The sequence below is a fragment of the Podarcis raffonei genome, chromosome 2 (genome assembly GCF_027172205.1).
Source record: "Podarcis raffonei isolate rPodRaf1 chromosome 2, rPodRaf1.pri, whole genome shotgun sequence".
Lineage (NCBI taxonomy): Eukaryota > Metazoa > Chordata > Lepidosauria > Squamata > Lacertidae > Podarcis > Podarcis raffonei.
In genome coordinates, this window is record NC_070603.1 from 31396493 (window position 1) to 31418536 (window position 22044).

The 22044-nt window shown below is 41.4% G+C and overlaps 1 protein-coding gene and 1 long non-coding RNA gene across 3 annotated transcripts; one reads left to right on the forward strand and one right to left on the reverse strand.

Moving 5' to 3' along the window:
* The first annotated feature begins 421 nt into the window (after window positions 1-421).
* Window positions 422-17627, forward strand: LGALS3BP (galectin 3 binding protein). 2 transcript variants are annotated; one of them, XM_053375566.1, is made up of 6 exons: window positions 422-1441; window positions 10669-10732; window positions 12187-12380; window positions 14199-14330; window positions 14936-15176; window positions 15782-17627. In XM_053375566.1, exons 1-6 carry the CDS (start codon window positions 1411-1413, stop codon window positions 16779-16781), a joined length of 1662 nt encoding a protein of 553 aa, XP_053231541.1. In that variant the 5' UTR covers window positions 422-1410; the 3' UTR covers window positions 16782-17627. The 2 variants fall into 2 exon arrangements, with proteins under 2 accessions (XP_053231541.1, XP_053231540.1); XM_053375565.1 differs by having other exon boundaries at window positions 423-1441; window positions 10669-10740; window positions 12189-12380.
* A 306-nt stretch (window positions 17628-17933) lies between these two features.
* Window positions 17934-20070, reverse strand: LOC128407343 (uncharacterized). Its single transcript, XR_008328772.1, has 2 exons — window positions 19280-20070; window positions 17934-18468 (listed from the first exon to the last, which is right to left on the reverse strand). It is a non-coding gene; the product is annotated as an uncharacterized LOC128407343 (long non-coding RNA).
* Window positions 20071-22044: the final 1974 nt, after the last annotated feature.

Sequence of the window (22044 nt, forward strand, 5' to 3'; positions counted from 1 at the left end):
AATTAACAGTAACTTGATTCTAGAATACACTATTTTTCTGGAATACAAATAGGTTAACTTTGTTGAAATACCCTTAGGATGTTGTGTTGTTTGGGTTGTGGTTGATGTTATAAACTGCACTGTTAAGATATATAACTTTGTTGGGCAAACAAGTTTTTATCCCTCAAACTGAAGACAACATTTCCGTAAGATTCACAAGCCAAAATGATGTAATGTCTCCACAGTTTCCTTTCTTGCCCCCTTCAGATTTTCACATGAATTGGAAGTTTGAAGTAGACTGGCAAACGAAGCTCTTTTTCAGCCTGGTGCTCCTGTCTTTCTAGCTGACTTACAATTTTGAAGAAGAAGAAGAAGAAGAAGAGGAGGAGGAGGAGGAGGAGGAGGAGGAGGAGGAGGAGGAGGAGATAAGAACATTTATTATGTGCTGCTGCATTATGCTCTAGGACCATTGAGTCCAGCATCCTGTTTTCACAGTGGCCAACCGGATGCCTATGGGAAGCTCACAAGCAGGACATGAGTTCAACAGCCCTCACCCTACTTGGGATTCCCAGCAATGGGCATTCAGAAGCATGCTGCTTTTGACACTGGAGGAAGTATATAGCTACCATGGCTAGTGGTCATCAATAGCCTTATCTTCCATAAACTTGTCTTATCAATAGCCTTATCTTCATCAGAGTTTTGCCATCATCAGCGAAAATTGTGAAAGAATCCTTTTATGGAGCATTAAGAGATGTACCATCTAAGGTCTTCACTGTACTCCCTTGCAGTTGTGTGACCTGCGTTCCTCACAGAGGAATACCCCACCCTTGCAATTCTCCTATATTCTCATATATGATACAGAAAAGCTTTCAACGGCAAAGCAACCAACCAAAGGGCTACATATTTATCTGGCTGCCATATTAGAAACTGTATCTTTAATCAAGGGTGCAGACCTGAAACTATCTGAAAAATTAATACCTACAAAGTGACCTCTCTTATCACAACTTTACCATCTAAACCCTTAATACTTGAAACATGGATGTATGCCCACACCTGCAAAAGAAGCTGTCCCTAAGAAAAAGAATCTTTATTTGCAGTATCCTCCTGGTGAAGCATGTTTAAATAATCTGCTTCTGTGTTACGATTTGAACGCCAGTAACTAATGGAAACGAATCTGGTATCTCGGGTCTTGAAGACCTCAGCAAAACCTCTAATATGTTTGTATTTTTTGCAAACCGTTGGGGAATGCAAAAGAGGGAATTCTCCAGAAACAGTTTATGTATTTGTCAGCAATGTATTATAGAAACTTAGTTGAAGGATAGGAAACAGAAACTTTCTGTTCCTCCTCTACTCCTTCTTAAAGGGCAGTTTCAGAACTCTTTTGCATCCTTGCCCTCACTCCTCTTTCTCAGAAGATCTTCAAGGCCAACGATGCATTTCCAAATTGCCAGCATCTTCCAGGGTAAGTACAAGAATTTGACGAGGAAAGCTAGGTGGCATAGATAGCAAGGGCGCAGAAATTGCCCCAGATGGGCAAGGTGTGTGTGACCAGATGTGAACTGAGGATAAAATCAGTTTGGAAAATCCATTTAAAATGCATCAGCAAAAGACCAGCAAATGCATTTCAATTTATTAATGCATAATTATGTGAACATAATCCACAAATAATATAAAAGGATAATCAAGAGGACCATATACATAAATTAATCTTGGGGGAGGGTAAATAAGAAGTATATACAGGTAATATAAAGTACCATGGTTACATGGGATAATAAAGTGTGAAACAAACTATATTAAAATATCAGATAAAATGGCTATTACATGCAAGGATTACAGTGTGCAAGATTAAAATTAACTCCAATTAACCCTTGCTAAATCACACACTAGCGCACCTATATATAGCTTCCTATATTCCCCACCTCCTAACTTCATGGTCTTTTAGTTTTAGGGAGTCCAGAGTGGAATTCCAGGAAACAGGCTCCTGTGATCTTAGTTGAATGTGAGCTCAATCTGGTGTCAGGATATAGGATCCAGAAACATGCAAATAGAAATTTAGTTAAAGTAGAAGGAGGAGGAGGAGGAGGAGGAGGAGGAGGAGGAAAAAGTTCAAAAATAAAATAATGAAGTCTAAACCTCACCCAGGAAAAAGATAAGTAACCTATAGAAGTAACCGATAAAAATAAAATCTAGGCAAAGTTGTCCATAGGCAGTAGCTCAGGAAAAACGCAGCTGTGTAGAGAAGTAACAATCTTCCCAAAGATTAAACAGAGCTGTCAACATTGGGTAAGTGGAAAATTCAGCACAGAAAACCTAAGCCAGAGCAGAATCAGGGGACGAAACCTGCTTGCGTGAAATAGAGATGGAGCCAAGATGGAGTTCTGTGAAGAATAATGTGATGTATCTCTCAGCTCCCCCAAATCCCAAAAATCTTTCCCTGTTTGCTGATTGGTTCCCTTAATTTGTCCTTTACTCACAACTAAAAATTGGTTCTATACTGATAAATGCCATGATGGGGCAGAAATCATACCACTTTCCTTTAATGTGCAGGAACTTGCCAAGTGATGTGCTCCTGAGGTTTTGTCAGACTACACTGGGCCCAGACACAATTTTCAAAAAACCAACTTTATACCTTCTTCGCACTATGGTCCATTGTGCCACAGCTTGGCCAATGCCTAGTCACCATAGCAACCACAAGTCTTCCACTTCATTTCAGAATTCAGAGGTCTGGGCTGAGAAAAATATCTGCCTTTCCTTACAGTGGAAAGCAGACAGTAATGTTGTTTATGAGCCAATCTGAAGCCAAAGACTTCTTCCCATCCATAGCTCTGCAGGTCTTGTTTTCAGTATCCCTGGATCTCCCCCAGCTAAGAACAGACCTACAAGTAGCCGCTAACTCTGAGACCCGTGCTTCCAGAGGGAAGTATCTAGGAACAGTTCAGGTGGCTAAATTTGAGAACCCCTAATCTCCCTGTGGGATGTGCTAACTTTTGTGCTTCCTGAAATCTGCATTGCTTGCTCCCTGCAGTGGTGCTCCCCAGGAAAAAAGAGGTATGTGCTTTAAGGATAATGTTGTTTCCCAATTGCTTTTTTGCAAATCCAAGTTCTGTAATGTGATGCAAAGATACAGGACAGATTCACATAGAGTGCACATGACTCCCCCCACCCCACCCAAGATTCCTGCAGTTTCCCCTCAAAGAGCTACAATTCCCACAACCCTTAACAAACTACAGTTCCCAGGGGTCTTTGGGGGAAATCCATGTGCATTAAATGTGCTTTAAATGCATGGTGCAGTCTGAATAAAACTCAGCATGAATTTTGAGTTTTATGAAGTATGGTGGCATCTTGTTTGGGCACAATCTGTAAATCCGTTTGGTTTATGATTTAGGGCGATCCAAAGCTTATTCTATAGTGCAGTGGTGCTGACATGCTGTTTACTTATTCAGACCGCACCCGTGCCTTTGAATCAAATAGGGAACTCAAATAGGGAACTCAAAATTGCAAACTGGCAAATGGGGACCAGTTTCCGCTTTATGCCTGAGCTTTCTGGTTGGAGCACTAAAGCAGGTAGCAGAGACATGTAAAAACACCGCATAAGCCATTCATGTCACTAAAGTCATAACTGTCCTGCTTGGTGGAGCAGAAGAGTGCACTGTTTTAGATTTGCAACCTCTGCTGGAATAATTTTACTTAATCTTTTCACTGAAATCTCAAGTTTCTGAAACTTTCAGTGTACTGGAAAAGGAGCTGGAACTCCTGTATGTTTTGTGGTTGCTGGTGTAGGGAGCCTGGGGGAACAGCATGAGAGGGAAGTGTTGAGTCTATGGAGGGGGGAAATACTTCTTTCTTCTTCTTCTTCTGTTCACTACCATATTTTAGGGGTGGACTCAACATATTTGTCTGAAGTCTTTCTCCTGAACAGTGCTGAACTATATAGGTAAATAGAAATGAAGTACATATAGTTATTCTTGAGCTGTGTTGTGCTGCCAGCCACTATTCTGGTCCTCTTGCCAGTGTGGATCTATAACAACAACATATTATTATTATTTATACTCTGCCCATCTGGCTGGATTTTCCCAGCCACTCTGGGGGGCTCCCAACAGAATTAAAAGAACAATAAAACATCAAACATTAAAAACCTCCCTAAACAGGGCTGCCCGCAGTTTCTTATTACACACCTGCCATGTGCGAAGCTCTTCAAATGAAAACCTCCTCCTTCTGCACTCTGATGCAGCAGTACTATGAATGAGTAGGGTAAATGACAGAGGGCACATTGCTAGGGTTGTACATGCTGTTTGCTGCAAATGCAAGTCCTGAGAATGCATCCATATGTGTGGATGTGCCTCCATTAATTAATTAGAAACCTGAGAGACTTCCGGTCAGCGCCAGCGACTAATGGCGGATTCCCTTTGATCTCCGGAGGGAATCGGCTCTGCGGGACTGGGTCTTGCCGCTGCGGCGAAGCGGGGACCCGAAAAAATCACAGGCAGTGAAGCCTGTGAACTTGGAGACTCGGCGGGCACCATTTGCGCCCCCCCCGGCTGCGAAGGAGCCTTTTTAAAGGCTTCGGAACGGAGCGGGGGTGAGTGGCGCGGGCCTGAGAGTCGTCTACCTTTTCTGTGGAGCGAAGCCGCATGGCCATAGTCGGAGAGCGCTGATTTCTTTCTGGATAATTGGACACTAAAGCAACTACCCATGAGTAGGTTTAAGCGAACTAATTGGAAAAAATTTGGAGTAATTTTGGCACCGAAACGGGAAAGGCATAAACAGGAAGTCTGCCTTCCCGGCTTGTAAATAGATCAAAGCAAAGAGACTGTAAAGCTGAGACTTCGAAAGACGTTTTTTTAAGGATTAAAATCCAACATCAACAAAGTGATTCCCCTCCTGTTTGCAGGAGCGGAGGGGGGAAATTTGAGCACTATTACCTGCAAGAAAAGAGGGAACTAAAGATATATCCGCTGCCTCTAAAACCTGGGAACGGTCTGCCTATGAGAGGGAAAGCCGATTAGTGGGAACTGTCAGCACGTAAAGGGCAAAGAATTTTGAAGCAACTCTGCGAAAGATACATTGTTGTTAGAATTGCTTCGATCATAAAGTAACTGCTAAAAGTAACTGCTAAAGACTTTGAGATAGTGGCTATTAAGGGGTACGGGGAATGCATATGGACTTTATTTGTTATAAAAGTTGCAAAGTGAAGTTGGAGCGTATCCCCCTAAAGGAGACTATGTTGCACAACAAGTAAGCCACTAAATAACCAAGCTGTGGAAAATTCCTCTTCAAAACAAATCTAACAGGCATGAGACTGACCTTGGGTTATACATGAGAGTGTTATGGCAAATGAGAAAGGAAAGATAGAGCTGCCACAGGAAAAAACTACCAGGTCCGGCAGACAATACAAGACTGACACTGCACATCAGAGAAGGGCATCAACATCCGGAGCAGCTGGCATAGTAGGAGCTACTGCTTCGCAAGCAAAATTAAAAGTTATGTCATCTGAAGACGTATTGGCTCAGGCACTTGGTAAAATTAATGAATCCTTGTAAAACTTACAAAACAGGTAGCAGAGACAAATAAACAAGTAGCTGAGGCCTCAGCAAAAATTGATTTGAACACTACAAGCATTAATGAACTGGGAAAGAAGGTGAATTCCAACACACAGACAATTGAAAAACTACTAGAGGAATCGGCCTCGACTCGAAAGATAGCAGAGGAAGTTAAGGAGGTTGCAACTGCTACTCAGGAGAAGATACCACCGGTATATAAGAAATTAGAGGAGCATGATCTGACACTGTCTATGACTGAATTACAAGGAAAGGAGAGAAATTTAAGAATTAGAGCAGTACCTGAAAGCGAGAAAGGTAGCCTGGCGGATTTTCTTACAAAGGACTTTACAGATTTTTGGCAACAGGACCTGGGGAAGGAAGAATTCAAGATTGTGAGTGCATTTAGACTTGGCAAAGGACAAAGAAAGAACAAAGCAAGAGACTGTTTGATTACCTTTAGAACAAAAGAAGAAAGAGATAAAATCTTGAATTTGCACTACCAAAGAACTCTGGAAATTAAAGATTCATATGTGGAGATCTTCAAGGATATACCTAAACACATTTTGGATGTAAGGACTTATTACAGAGATCTTGTTGTCCTATTGAGAAGAAACAGAATACTCTTCAGGTGGGAATTTCCCCAAGGTCTATCTTTTAAATACAAAGGAAGGAAAATAAGAATAAGGACAGTGAATGACAAAGACAAGTTTTTGAAAGACCACGAGGAGGACTTACAGAAGGAAGTGGAATCTGGAGAGGAGCAGACTGCATCAGGAAAAGGAATTTTAGACATAGCAAACTTATCATTTGGACTTCTTGGCCCAGGGAAAGATACACCACCGACAGAAGAAGAACAACAACTTGGTGCGGTTGGAGAAAAAACTAAGTAATTCACCATGGCTCTGCATCTTCTAAGCTGGAATTGTAATGGACTGAACTCCCCTCGAAAGAGAAAAGGTGTCTTTCATATATTAAGAAAAGAACAATTGGACTTGATTTGTTTATAGGAAACACATGTAATGAGGTTACACAGGAAAATAGTCATTAATAAGAGACTGGGACAAGAGTTTATTTCATCTGACAAAGTTAAAAAGAGAGGAGTGGTGATATACGCAAAGGAAAAATTGCTACCGAAATTTTTTTTTAAAGATGAACAAGGAAGATATTTGGCAATTGAAATTCAACTGCAAGGAGAGAAATTTTTGATTGTAGGGGTGTATGCACCGAACGAGGGGAAATCTGAATTCTTTAAGAAGTTGCATGAGATTCTGCTGGACTATATGGACTATAACATTATTCTGATGGGAGACATGAATGGAGTAGTATCTACAAATATGGACAAGGCACAAAAACAGGTAGTCACCAAAGATGGTAGACTACCAAAAACTTTCTTTGAACTAACTGACAATATGGACTTGATTGATATTTGGAGAACTAAGAACCCCCTGGGGAGAGAGGGAACTTTTTTCTCTGAAGCCAAGATGAAATGGACTAGAATTGACCAAATTTGGATTACTAGAGGAATGGCACCAAAGATAAAGAAAGTGGAAATCTGCCCCAAAACTTGCTCAGACCACAATGCTGTAAAGATGGAGATGAACCAAATAACAACCGTCTCCTTTAGATGGAGGATGAATGACACCCTTTTTAGAGATGATGAAGTATATAAAAAGGCCCAAAAAACTTTGAAAGATTTTGAAATAAATATGGCTACCAATGTTGAAAAAAGAGTAATCTGGGATGCAAGTAAAGCTGTGATGAGAGGGTTCTTGATACAACAGAACACACTAAAGAAGAGAAGTCAAAACGAGAAAAAAGATAAAATTTTGGAGAAAATAAAAGAAGGGGAGAAAAAACTGAGAGTAAAGCCAAAGTCACAGGAGATCTTGAGAGAAATAAAACTCTACCAAGTACAGTATATGGAACTGATGAATCAGGAAATAGAATGGAAAATTAAACAAATGAGACAGAAGACATTCGAATCAGCGAATAAATGTGGGAAACTACTGGCTTGGCAATTGAAAAAAAGACAAAAATTAAATACCATCACAAATTTGGATGTAGAAGGAAAAGAGGTACATAATCCAATTGAAATTAGAAATTGCTTCCAGAAGTATTTTAAACAATTGTATGCACAAGGGCCACAGAATGAAATGGACATTGACCGTTTCTTGAAAACAAATGGATTACAAAAAATCTCACAAGAAAGTAAGCTAATGTTGAATGGTAAAATATCTGACCAGGAAATAGAAGGGGCCATTCAAAACATGCAATTGGGCAAGTCTCCAGGACCGGATGGGCTGACTTCCAGATATTATAGATCTTTGAAGGAGTGGTTACTACAACCTCTGAAGGAAGTCTGCAATGAAATTTTGGAAGGGAAAAAGGCACCAGAAACGTGGAAAGAGGCCTATATTACACTTATACCGAAAACAGAGACTGAAAAGACTCAACTTAAGAACTACCGTCCCATATCCTTATTAAATGTGGATTACAAAATTTTTGCTGATATTTTGGCTAAGAGACTGAAAAAAGTACTGATTGAAGAGATTCATAAGGACCAAGCGGGCTTTCTACCGGGAAGACATCTATCTGATAACCTGAGGAATATAATTGACATTTTGGAAAAGCTAGAAGTGAATATAAACACTAAAGCAGTTTTGATATTTGTGGACACGGAGAAAGCTTTTGACAATATTTCTTGGAGTTTTATGAAAAAGAACTTACAGGGTATGGGGGTAGGCCAAGGTTTTGAAAATGGTATAGGTGCAATATATTCTGAACAAAAGGCTAAATTAATTGTAAATAATGTGGTCACGGAACAATTTAAGATAGAAAAAGGGACACGACAGGGGTGCCCAATTTCCCCATTGCTTTTTATATCGGTCCTGGAGGTCCTGCTGAATATGATTAGAAGGGACCGGTTGGTTAAAGGTATACAGGTCGGAGCCAAACAGTATAAACTGAGAGCATTTGCAGATGACCTAGTTTTGACGTTACAGGAGCCAGAATCTAGTACTAAAAGAGTATTAGAACTAATTCAAGAGTTTGGTCAGGTGGCAGGATTCAAATTGAACAAGTTAAAAACTAAGGTTTTAGAGAAAAACTTAACATTGACGGAAAGAGAGAAGTTTCAGAATGAAACAGGTTTGACTGTGGTTAAGAAAGTGAAATACCTGGGGATTAACATGACAGCTAAAAATGGGAATTTGTTTAAAGATAACTATGAAAAATGCTGGACGGAAGTGAAAAATGATTTAGAAATTTGGTCAAACTTGAAGCTTTCCTTGTTGGGTCGAATTGCAGTTATAAAAATGAATGTATTGCCTAGAATGTTGTTTTTGTTTCAAACATTGCAAATTGTGGACAAAATGGACTGTTTCAAGAAGTGGCAGAAAGATATTTCTAGATTTGTCTGGCAGGGCAAGAAGCCTAGAATAAAATTTAAGATATTAACTGATGCAAAGGAAAGGGGCGGATTTGCCCTGCCAGACTTTAAACTTTATTATGAATCAGCAGCTTTTTGCTGGCTGAAAGACTGGCTGCTTCTTGAGAACACAGACATTTTGGATTTAGAAGGTTTTAACAACGTTTTTGGGTGGCATGCATATCTGTGGTATGACAAGGTTAAAGTACATAAAGCATTTAAAAATCATATTGTCAGGAAAGCATTGTTTAATGTTTGGAATAGATATAAGGATTTACTGGAGAACAAAACCCCAAGGTGGTTGTCACCAATGGAAGCAAAAGCTCAGAAAAAGCTCAATATAGAGGCCAAATGGCCGAAATATTGGGAAATCTTGGAACAGGAAGGAGACAGATTGAAATTGCAGAGTTTTGAGAAACTAAAAGACAAAGTGCGAGATTGGCTTCATTATTATCAGATAATGGAGGCTTACAATATAGATAAGAAAGTCGGCTTCCAGGTGGAAAAATCTAAATTGGAAACAGAACTGTTAGAATCCAAGACTAAGATTTTGTCAAAAATGTATAACTTGCTGCTGAAATGGAATACTCAGGATGAGACGGTTAAATCCGCTATGATTAAATGGGCACAAGATGTGGGATATAACATTATGTTTGCTGACTGGGAACAGTTGTGGTCCACTGGTATGAAATTTACGGCATGTAATGCCTTAAGAGAAAATATTATGAAAATGATATATAGGTGGTACATGACTCCAGTCAAGCTTGCAAAGATTTACCATTTGCCCGATAATAAATGCTGGAAATTTAAAGAAAATGAAGGTACATTCTTTCACCTTTGGTGGACGTGCCCGAGGATTAAGGCTTTCTGGGAAATGATCTATAATGAACTGAAAAAGGTATTTAAATATTCCTTCCTGAAGAAACCAGAGGCCTTTCTCTTGGGCATGGTTGGCCAATTGGTGTCAAAGAAGGATAGAACTTTCTTTATGTATGCTACAACAGTTGCAAGAATACTTATCGCAAAGTACTGGAAGGTGCAAGATTTACCCACTCTGGAAGAATGGCAGATGAAGATGATCGACTGTATGGGATTGGCAGAAATGACTGGCAGGATCCGAGACCAGGGAGAAGAGTCGGCGGAAGAAGATTGGAAGAAAATCAAGGACTATTTACGGAAATATTGCAAAATTAATGAGTGTTGAATGATGTTGGATAGAAATTAAGGGGTTTAAAGCTGTAATGTGATATGGGGAAAAAATAGGGTATGGAAATAGGTTAAATTTATGGATAAGGATTTGCTGAATTAACAATCTGAACTGGAATACAAGAAGGGGAGGTATGAGGAAGTCAGTGAAATATGTTATTGAAAAACAGGTATTGTGAACCTTATGTGTTTTTAAACTTTTTTGCTTTCTTCTTTTTGATTCTTTTTTATTGTATTAAATTTGAAAACTTTAATAAATATCTATTAAAAAAAATAGAAACCTGAGAATTTTGCCCAAATTGTAAAGCATGTCTTTGAAAATGTTTTAAGCTGGGGAATAAAATCTTCCTTGGTAACAATGGGCATTCTTGGCATCTACACACACTTTCCTTGCTCTGCCTGCCTTCCAGTCTGGGGTTCTCCCTTTGGGCTGAGCTGGACCTTCCCATGTACTTTAGATTCTGGTCAAACACTATGATCCTACAAAGTAGGTAATGTTGTATCTCTCTCCTTCAGGTTGGCTGCACAGGACTACATCTGGACTGCTAATTCTCTGTCTGCTATGCTCTGGCTTAGATGACTCACTCCGTAAGTGTCTTTGTGTCCTCAGGCTCTCTGATCCTTCTCTGTTCAAGCAACAGCAGCTGTCATGGCCGTTGGGAATGGGACAAAGCTACAGACAGGTTCCTGACTCTTGGCTGTATGACTGCATGTCTTGGCTTGTGTTGCTTTCAAAGAAAAAGCCAGGCAGTTCTGTTCCATCCAGACTTTCTCACAGTGGCAGGACTCTATTAACTATGGATCATACCTGCATAGGAACCTGTTTCAGAGCTGTGGAGCCTGTGGTCCTCCTGAAGTTGCTGGACCACAACTCTGATCATGACTGACTTTTGACCATGCTGGCTGGGGGTGATGGGAGTTATAGTTCAACAAATATATTTGGGGCCAGAAGTTATCCATCCTGACTTAGGTCCCCCTCCACTTTTTCTATTGCTTGTGGGAGAGGGGGCGTGAAAGCTGACATTTGTTTGAATTCCATTAACTAGGAAACTCCTTCCCAATAATTAAATACAGCATTAATGCCAAACATTAATGCAATAATGTATGGAAGTTTAGCATGAAACCACTGCTTGCTTATGTATTTTTATACATGTGCTATCCATGTATTTTATATATAGAGAGAGGGAGAAGGCAAGAAAAGCCAAAACAGAGTTACCTTGTATTGTACTATTTCTCTCTATACGTAAAAGGTGTGTGTGTAGATCAAAATATTCAGGAGGCCCCATGTGACTTGAGCCTGGGCATACCAAGCAGATCCATATCTGGAAATAGTTTTTATCTACCAGATTATTTCCATACATCTAATGGGCCTGGGTTATTCCCAGAATAACTGACGAAGCTAACCTTTCCCTCCTCCTGCTCACACAATTTTACCGATACTTTTACTGGGATAGTCTTGAGTTGTTAGAACTGTTGAATGTTAATTCCAGCCTCCAGTTTTTCTGTGTGAATTTAGATAATAAATATCTGCATACATATCCAGGACAGTGCCTGATATACAAGAGCAGCTAGCATTTGACAGTATACAACAGCTGACTTGCAGTACCATTCGGTAAATTTTTGACTGACCCTATTCATTCTTAAGCAGTTGTTAAATGTCCTCTAGAACGACATGGAGAAACATACACTGAATTGCAATGTAAATTTTGATTTTGACATTTAAATGTGAGGAAGTTCTGTCATCCAAATCTGATCCAAGAAATTAGAGCAATGTATTAGATTCTGAATTTTGTTTCCTTTTTATAAAAAAAATAACTGCAGTAATTCACAGTAGCAGCTCTAGAATTCCATTCGTGCTCATAAATAGAATCAGGTCCCACAATTTCAGAATAGGTAGAGGAAGGCAGAGTAGAGAGGTATCCATTCAGTTCAATTCAAGGATGCTATGACTAGCTCTCTGGCACCTCAAGCTTCTTCTTGTAGCTCGTAGTCTGCTTCTGTTAGCCTTTCACTTTTGTGTCATCTACTTACTACAGATCTATATGATGGAGCAGTCCGGCTGGCTCAGGGAAACTCTCTCACTGAGGGCCGTGTGGAGATCTACTATAATGGCGAGTGGGGGACAGTATGTGACGATGGCTGGGATATTATGGATGCACACGTGGTCTGCCGTTCCCTGGGCTTCATAAATGCAGTAGAAGCAAAGCAAGGGGCAGCATATGGGGAAGGTACAATACAGATTTTCATCCCTTATGATATAGAAGAATAGTGTATGTACGCTACTGTTTCCTTTACCCTGCCCCATTGCTTCCTAGACCCAAATCCTAATTTACCTGGGTGTGTTTAGCCTGGAGAAGAGAAGATTAAAGATGGTATTCAACTAAGTTTTACTCAGAGCTGACCCATTGAAATTAATGAATATGACTAAGCAGGGTCCATTCATTTCAATGAGTCTGCTTTGATTAAACACCACCCTATAGGAAGACATGGTTGTTGTTGTTTAGTCGTTTAGTCGTGTCCGAGTCTTCGTGACCCCATGGACCAGAGCACGCCAGGCACTCCTGTCTTCAGAAGACATGGTAGTGGCCTTCAAAAAATCAGAAGGGCTGTCACACAGACGACGGAACATATTTTTGTTGTTGTGGCCTCAAAAGCTGGGACTAGAACCAATTGGTGGAAATTACAGAGAAGTGAATATTCTCTAACATTAGGAGAAACCTCCTAACCGTAAGAGCCGTTGGACAGTAGAACAGGCTGTCTCATAGGAGGCAATGGGCTGTCCTTCAATGGAGACATGGAAACAGGCTGAGCCCCTGTCTGTATGGGACCTTTCCCATTCTTTTCTCATCCTCAATTTAGCCCCCCTCTTCCTCCCAATGGAACTCCCTTCCCTCCAAGATACAATCTGTGGGGTCTCATGAGTTTTTGCTGCCAATTAATACATACTTTTTCACCTAGGCTGTTTTTTTCTATAACTGAATGCTACTCTTTGCATCTTGAATTTTGTACAGTGATACCTTGGTTCCCAAACGGCTTAGTTGTCAAACAAATCGGCTCCCGAACGCTGCAAGGAAGTGTTCTGGTTTGTGAACGTTTCTTGGAAGCCAAACATCCTCCGCAGCTTCCGCGGCTTCTGCTTGAGTGCAGGAAGCTCCTGCAGCCAACTGGAAGATGCGCCTTGGTTTTCAAATAGATTCGGGAGTCAAAACTGTACTTTGTTTTAGAGCACTTCCAGACAGCACATTTATTGAGCACTGATAATGATTTGTTTGCAAAAAGTTTATGGAGGCTATACAATGCCAGAAGTTTATCTAAGTATTTGTGATTTCTTTGAGGGAAAGTTATACAATGGTGCTCTAAGTGATTGTTATTTCATGCTTTCCAGTGCTTTTTCCAATCACTTGCCTTACCACAAAAAGTCCATGGGGGATTTATTGTGCAAGAGCGCCTGTTATTTGGGCAGTCTGAATTTGCCAATATGCAATTGAATCCCATTCACAAAAATGCAGCAGTCTGGAAGCATCCTTGGACTTTTTTGTTGTGAATTTTAATTGTGTAGTATTTTAACCACTTTTGAAATGTTTAAATTCTCATTGTAATGTGCTTTGTTAGGCACGTTGCTTGAAAAGGGGTATATAAATGCACCAGCCAGATAGATAGATAGATAGATCTCTAACTCTTATTTTGTGAGAACAATTGTTTATTTTTAGTTTTTAAACGTTTAAGAGTGCAATGCTTCTGCATCCAAGTCAGTGCAGCATGACGAGCATGCAACTGAGCTCTGGCTCTGAGGAATGATTGAGCACAATTGATCTTTGCTGTAAATGGAGGCATGTTTTGTATGTTGGAAATTAATACAAGCCTCAGCTCCACTTCTGACCTACAATATTAGCAGTGGGCTATATCAAGGCAATTGTCTTTCTCTTTCTCTGCAATCTACAGCATGGGGCTATTATTTATTGCTATAGGTTAAAACAAAAAGTTCTACCTTCTTCTCTACTCCCTCTCTCTGGTGTGACAGACTGCTGTGTTTGCTTTCTTCACAGGACTCGGTCCCATTCTTCTAGATGATGTCGATTGTAATGGGACAGAGAAGTCTCTTGTACAATGTAGATCTCAAGGCTGGTTGTCACACAACTGCGGACATGGGGAGGATGCAGGAGTGGTGTGTGACAAGAGTGAGTCCTCAGTGTGATGTGGTTAGCTGTGTCATCAAAATATCCTAGGGTCACAGGTGTTAATGGTGGCAGCAGGGAGCATAAAATTTACCCAATTTCAGATAGGGGGTGCCCAGGTAGAACTACTACTACCTTGCTGTACCAGTTCAAACCTAGCCCTGCTGGTTTTGCTATGTCAGTCTGTTGTTCATAATTGCAGTTTTCAGATGCTTTTGGGTGACAGCCAAAAGTACCTGTTTGCCAATGGAACAGATCCCCCCCTCCATGCAACATGAATTCCCTTTCCTCTCCTCACCCCTGCAGCCCCCCCATACCCTCAGATCCACTCCAGAAGGTTGGGGGACCCAACAGAGGTGATGATGAAAGGGGAAGAGAAGTTCCATTGTGCTTGCCAAATGCTGGCTATCACTGTTTGGCAATATACCTAAACTAATTCCATACATTTTTATTTATGCAAGTAAAGTAATTTCCCTGCTGCTATTGTTCCATAACCCTCTCTCTCATTTTGGAGTGGGGCTATTGGTTATTGCATATTATACTGCAAATTCATGGTCAGCGAGGTTTTCTGTTTTCCCCATGACTCATTTTTGTTTCCATCATTCCAGAAACTGAGTTTTTCCTGGACCATTCTGGAGGTTTTCCTGAGGACCTTGGTAAACTGTATGACAGCCAGCAGGACTGTGACGTCAACATCACTGTGCTGATAGCAGATAACAACACTGAAGTCCTGAGTCTGTGTGCACATAGACTGATTCTTCGTACAAACAGTGAGGCCAGCCTTCTTCTCCAAGGAAGCACACTGAAGGTAGATGAAGAGTGCCTGCCCAATGTGAACAGCTTCCTCAGGTAAGAATAGGGTTTGACATAGCAAGTCTGATTCTCCTGACTTTCTATGCATTCTGTGCATCCACATGAGGCTGTAATGGGCAGTATTTGAGCCATACAGAAGAGCACACTGTTCTATTAGCTCCTTCACTATGTTGATCTAAAACAGAGCACTCACTCAGACAACAGAAGCACCTCAAAAGGCTTCTGCAAAATGTGTTCAGTCTGAAGGGCACAGAAAAACATCTGTGTAAGGGCCAGCATCTCTGCTTTGTGTGTCAGGCGGGGGCTGGGATTGTTTTCAGGTATTTGCAGGTAATGTGGGGCTTACCCCCAAGACTGAATCTAGTTCAGCTAAGTTACAGGCTTAACTGTAATAAATGATCTAGTGGATCACACTGGTCTTGCTTGTTGCCTTCCCCTTTCTCCTTATGGTCGGAAGGTAATGAAAACTAAGCATGTCAATAAGTCTTCACTTTTTTCTATTGCTTGGATTTGGATTTGGGGCACCACAAACATTCTTTTCAAAGTCCTGAGTCTTTCTCTTTCAAAACCCATCATGATAAAAATAAGCAGCTGCTGTATAGCCATTATCTCACTTCTGAAGTTTCCTTCTGTTCATGCAGGTACTTCTACTCGAGGCAGATCAGAGTGACACTGCATTCAGTAAAGTGCTTCCACAAGCTGGCTTTGGCCTACGTAGTTCCAAGCCTGCAAGCGTACTGCATCCAGGTCTTCCCCAACTTATTTCCATTGGACCCCACTTTTCATGTTCACCTGAAGCTGTACAACTACAGCCTGACCAGTGGAGATGCCCAGCTGCAGGATCTCACCATGCAGCACCTAGCCTGGAACTGTGAGGCCTTGACTCGCACTGAGGCCTGGTTGGCCCTGACGCCAGAGATGATGGAGGCCCTGCTGTCCCGTACAGATGTTGTGATTCAGAATGAATGGTCCCTGCTGAAAGCTCTGGACCAATGGGCTCATACCAATAAAATAAAGGAAGGCCACGTGGAAAAGATCCGCTTTCCTATGCTTTTGCCAGAGCAGCTGCTGGAGCTCCAGTTCAACCTGACCTTTTATGAGACTTATAAGAATATTTTCCAGAGGAAGATTATGGAGGCTCTTGAATTCCACACAGTGCCACTCAGATTCCTAGAGCAGTACAAGCTCCATGACCTCACAAGTGATTCACACATCCCTCGTTTTTACACTGAGCCCACTTGGAGCATGCACCTAAGCTATGACTTCTGGTTGCAGCAGTATTTTCTTGGATCCCAAGTCACCCAGCAACTTGAAACAAACAAGCACCCTAGCTTTCTTTTCAAGATGCAGAAGATAACCTGGGCCTTCAACTACCACAGCCCTGAACAAAGCCACCAAAATGGTACATGCTCTTCCTCAGACATTACCCCTGTTAGCTATCTTGCACTGGAAGGTTCTTCTGATGACACCATCCATTACAATAACAAAGCACTCTTGCTCTGCCAAAGTTCCTATATCGCAGGTATTGTCAGTTTTCAAAATGGTACGGCCGTGGTTCCCAATGCCACCTTCTTCCCATGCCCAACTCGCTACTCAGGTTTTATTGTTGTGGTGCGTCCTAGTTACAAGCTGAACACATAAAAGGCTAGGATTCTCTGTTGCAGGCAGAATATATAACAAGTCAAAATCTGCCCTTGAGGCACATCTCATAGTACCTCAGCTTCTATTGTTGTCCTAGCTGCTTCTCTAACTGTTGATTCAGCATTGTGTCTTGATAGTCTAAGCCAGCATCTATATCATGGTGAGCTAATTCAAAGTGGATAGGTAATTTTATTCACCCTCGAGTTTGACAGATGCATCTACAATTAATCCTAATTAATTGAAGTCCCCATGCTGTTGGATGTGCATTCCCTGCTCCTTTATATCCCCCTAGCTTGAGGTTCTCTCTTAATAAAATTTGAAAAACAAGTTGCCAACTTTCGCTTTCAATATTATTATATTATTAACATTGATTTATTAATTGCCTTCTAAACCACCATCTCAATAAGATTTACATATGAAACAATTAAAAACAGTTAAAAATACAAAAATGAACACATTTTTAAAAAGACTAAATCTCTAAGAAGTGGACACTCATGGCAAAGACCCATTTAGCCTGTTGGAACAAAAATGTCTTCAGTTGTTTCCAGAAATTGCAGATTCTGAACATGAATGATATTCCAAAGAAAAGGGGTAGCAACACTAAAAGCTACACATTTTTGGTGATCCAAAAAGCCACCACCACCATGCCATTCTTCTAAAGATCTCAGACAAAAATGTCTTTGAGCATTCACAGGATGACCTTACCATAGAGTCAGCTGCTATTCTGAAAAACTGACCTAACAGCAGTGCCTCTGAACATGTGCAAAGTATGTTCGCCTTGTGAAGGGCACTGGTTTCTTTCTTTTTGTAACCTCGTAGAATTAAAGAATCCCTGTCTTCACGCAGTTTCTGTGATAAGCCTACGTAGCTGGGAGGGAAAAACTAGTAGTCATGTACAATACTTCAATCCTGTCCAGGAGTGCCATTTTGGCCCCATGACTGTGGGTGCCTGAGGCCATGGGTGCCATGCAACATGCATGGCCCTGGCGCTGAAATTTGTGGGTGCCCAGCCCCTTCATGGGGAACTTTATGGGTGCTCAGGAACCCAGGGTCCCAGGGAGTCGGCACCTATGATCCTGTCAGTGCTTACTTTGAAGTAAACCACTCCAGGGCTTAGTACAGCTATGTACAGTATTCATAGGACTGCAGCAGTAAAAGAATGGAAAGATTTATTCAGAAACACTGAACAGAACATAAATTCAGGCATTTAGAACAGCAGTCTAGCAATAAAACTTCTCACATAGTGGAAAAGGGTCAAAGTCAGAGATGCAGGGTTAAAACATTTAAAACTTTTAGATTTCCTAGAAAATTATTAAGCCACATGTATATAGACTTCAGCCTTCTCAGTCTGAGATCAACTGTCAATCTGCCAAATTGGTTTCAGCTGGTTGTTTGCTCATGCTGCTCTATCTCTAGGTGAACAAACAGACATCTTCTATAGGTGGAAACAGTGACAGCTCATGCCCACTGGACCTGGCAGGGCTCTTAGGAAGTCAGGGGTGTGTGGTCAATTAAGTCTCAGTGGCATGACCACTTCTAGCTTTCTCCCCATCCTTCTCCCTTGCAAAGATACCATGGAGACTTAAGCTTTGCAGTTGTACAAATACTTAAGCAGTACCTACCTAAACTGAAAAGTGTCTTACTGTACTTTGGTTCAGAAGAGGTCCCGGCTGTCAGAGTTGATTCTCTGTGGGAGAAAAGCTGCACTTCAATGCAAAGGAAACAGTGCAAATGGGAAAAGAATGTGATCAATTACATATGGTTTGTGGACTGAAAGCAACGAAAACAGCAAATATTTATCATGTTTGCTGTATTGATTTCCGGTCCAGACATGGGGCAAATAAGCGAACACTGATCATTTGCACTCCTGTTTCCATTTGAATTCTCTGACCTCCCTACATGCTTGCCAAGGAGATGTTTAGCACCATGTCTAGTTTGGTTGTTAGCATTAGTCATACAGTTGCTCAGACCAGGAAGCAGGCTGCTTGACCTGGAAGCTTTTAAAGGAGCTCTGGGCACATTGCCTGTCTTGCAATGCTGTGGCCTGCTGTCAGACAAATGATTCCATGTCCACCATTTCTTCTAGTTCCCTTCTCTCATCAGAGTACACAAGCCAAATCCTTGCTTGTTATATCTGAGTTCTGGCTTCCAAATCTGGAGGAATTTCCCACAGTATAAGGCATCCCTCCTGTGCTGGGGATAATACGACCAGATTCCCTTAAATAATTTATACAATAACATGAATGATTTCTATAAATAAGTGCATGTAAAGTTACCATGGAAGAGCAAAACTAAATAAATAAAAACTGTATGTGCAATTGCCATCTATCCCACATCACATCACATCACATCACATCACATCAGTATCTGTATTTATGTCCATTCTACTGGCTATACAGTAATCCCTTGGCAGTTTAATAATATATATTGATAGGACACCCACCCCCTGACTTTGTGGCTGCAAAGAAACAGGTTGTTTGATTGCCAGGATCTCTTACCTCTTTCTTTTATTTAGTTTCCCCCCTCTGATGCTCTTATGCCCCTTGGGGAAGGGCTGTAACTCAGTGATATAGTGTCTGCTTTGTGTGCAGAAGATTCTAGGTTCAATCCCCAGCATCTCAAGGTAGGGTTGAGAAACACTCCTTCCTGAAACCCTGGGGAGCCACTGCCTGCCAGTGTAGACAAAACTAAATAAGAAGGACCAATGGTCTGATTCAGTATTAGACAGCTTCCTATATGTCTCCTATATGTTGCACATAAGGATAGGGATGGTTTTCCAGCTCCAAAGAGATTTCCGTCTTTCCCTCAGAGGTGGTTTGCGACACACATAGCAAAAAGTTTGTCATTTCCTGAGCACGATCAGCATTTTAAAAGTTGCTTTAATGGTTAAGGTGTGAGTGAGTCCAACAATGAGCACTGTCAGCACTTCAAACAGGAAAGCAACACCACAAAAGCTGAAGAACAAAGAGAACCCGATTGGCCACAAATGCCTTGCAAGGGAGCAACATCTTAGCAGTGGTCCTGAAGACATTTGCCCCTCATATATTCTGACAATGTAGGCTGTCTCTGCACATGATTCCCATCATGTGAGTGAGGAGCTCTTCCATCTCTTTCAAAAGTCTTCCTCCTAAACACATCCAGGGCTGGGGCTCTTCCTTAGTTTTCCCTAGTTCTGTATCAATTCATCACCCCTGTGCCTGTTTTTCTCCCACCCCATAAAAGTTCAGGAAAATGTTTTGCCTACTTTTTGAGGGGAGGGCATGCATTTACTTAAAAAAAAATATTTTGTGATAAATTAGAAAAATTAAGAATTTGTTCTTGTTCTTAAGGTATCTTCCTTTAACGCTGCTGAGGAATTTCACTTGAATCAAAATGGAGGCTCCACACAGCACTGAATTTAGCTTTCTATTTTCCAACAATGCTGTTCGGTCAAGATCCTTCTATGTTTACTTACAAGCCCTATTGCTTCCTGTTGATCAAAGCTGGAGGATTACTGATTAAAAGCCTGTTAATTGCCTCTTGAATAGGGATCAGAGGCAGCATGCCAATGAGTACCAGTTGCTGAGAAACAGCCGTGGGAAGGGGGCTATTGGTCTCATTTTTTAAATAGTAAGATAGTGTTATTTCATCATTACAAACTCAAAAAAGAAAAGATAATTAGACATTAACAAGCAATTAAAGTCCCCCCCCCAAAAGAATCTGACATTGGGGCAATTAAGGAAAGACTATTCAACAGGCAATTTACAGGCCACAGTCAACAGGAAATAAAGGCACAGCCCTTTAAATAGAGACCTGCCCATCCACACTAGACATACAAATGCCGTGATTGCATTTTATTGCAATATTGTAGGTCAGAAAAAAACAGAGGATGGCCTCCTGTTTCCCCGCCCCCCAACCTATAAAATTGCAATAAAATGCAGTATCTGTAATTTTTTCTGCCCTATGTGGAGCCACTATCCTCTTATCCAGGATAGGGATGAGTCGTTTTGGGAAAGCTAGATGTGTTGTTGTTGTTGTTGGTTTCTAAACTGCCCTTTACCCCATAGGATCATAGTGTGGTATAGAGCAAAGTAAACACATCACAAATGCAATAAAACAGATTTGAACCATAGCATCAAATTCACCTACCCCTCAACTACAAATCAGCAGTGGACATTGTTCCAATACCCAAGCCTACCCTTGTCCCCTAAACATCAGCATAAAGAAGTACATATTGAGCCATCAGCAAAAGTTCGTCAATGAAGGACACAGCTGTATTCCCAAGGTGAGGGAGTTCCACAAATTGTCCAGGGCTGGGGGAAGAGGGCAGAGAGAAGGTCCTCTCCAAGGTCGCCACATGATGAGCAAAGCTTATCTGTGGAACCATAAAAAGGGCCTCCCCTGCAGATCATAAGGCCAGGACTGGCAGGTATGAGAAGAGACTGATGCTTCTTCATGTATTTTGGTTTTAAATTGTCCAGGGCTTTGTACATCAGAGTTCAGCAGCAAATAAGCAGCCAGTATAGCTCCTGGAGGACTGGCGTTACATGAATTCCCCTTGCTGTATCACTCAAAACTCTAGCAGCTCTGATCTGCATTAGTTGCAGCTTCTGGACGATCTTGAAGGATAGCCCAACACAGAGGATATTACAAGAGCCTAAACAGGAAGTGGGTAACTGTGGTTGGGCTATCCTGGTCAAGGAAGTGTTGCAGTTGATAAACCAGAGATAGGTGGAAATAGTCACTCCTAGTCACCTACTCTCCAGTGACACAGCTAGAACCAGGAGTGCCCTGCAATTCTGTCTAAAACATGCTGTTTCTTTAATTCCCAGGTTGGTTCCTAACCCAGGATTTCTATGAATCTGTAATGCAAGTGTTAATAAACCAGAATGATTCTGGATGAAACCATTATAGGGATTTGTGGGGCTTACCCTACCATTTGGCAGAATGAAGCCATCTGCTTTAGGCAGCATCATAGGGTGGGGGGAACTGATGAAAGCTGAATTTGTTGCCTGAATGATAAAGCAGGCCTTTCTAAAGTGTTGGCCCTAGCAGGGTGGGGCCCCCCACTTGTGCTCTGATTCAGGCAGGAAAATGTTTTGGATGTGCACCGAGAATTTGGTTAGAACAGCTCCCTCCCTCCCCCCACCTCATGCCTGGGTCTGTGCTAGTGGGTGTGGGAACTGCAGATGTCTGAGTTCCAGGATTGGACCAGCCCTTGGCCTGTGTTTACTAAGTGTCCACGCTTTCTGTGCTGTGAGCAATAAAGCCCGCAAATGGTTGC

Bases quoted from the DNA above. Each gene is read 5' to 3' on its own strand.
- LGALS3BP (XM_053375565.1), top strand. From the start codon at position 1,411: ATGCATTTCCAAATTGCCAGCATCTTCCAGG. The intron at 1,442-10,668 runs GTAAGTACAAGA...TCTCTCCTTCAG, and splicing joins AATTGCCAGCATCTTCCAGG to GTTGGCTGCACAGGACTACA. The intron at 12,381-14,198 runs GTACAATACAGA...CTTTCTTCACAG, and splicing joins AGGGGCAGCATATGGGGAAG to GACTCGGTCCCATTCTTCTA.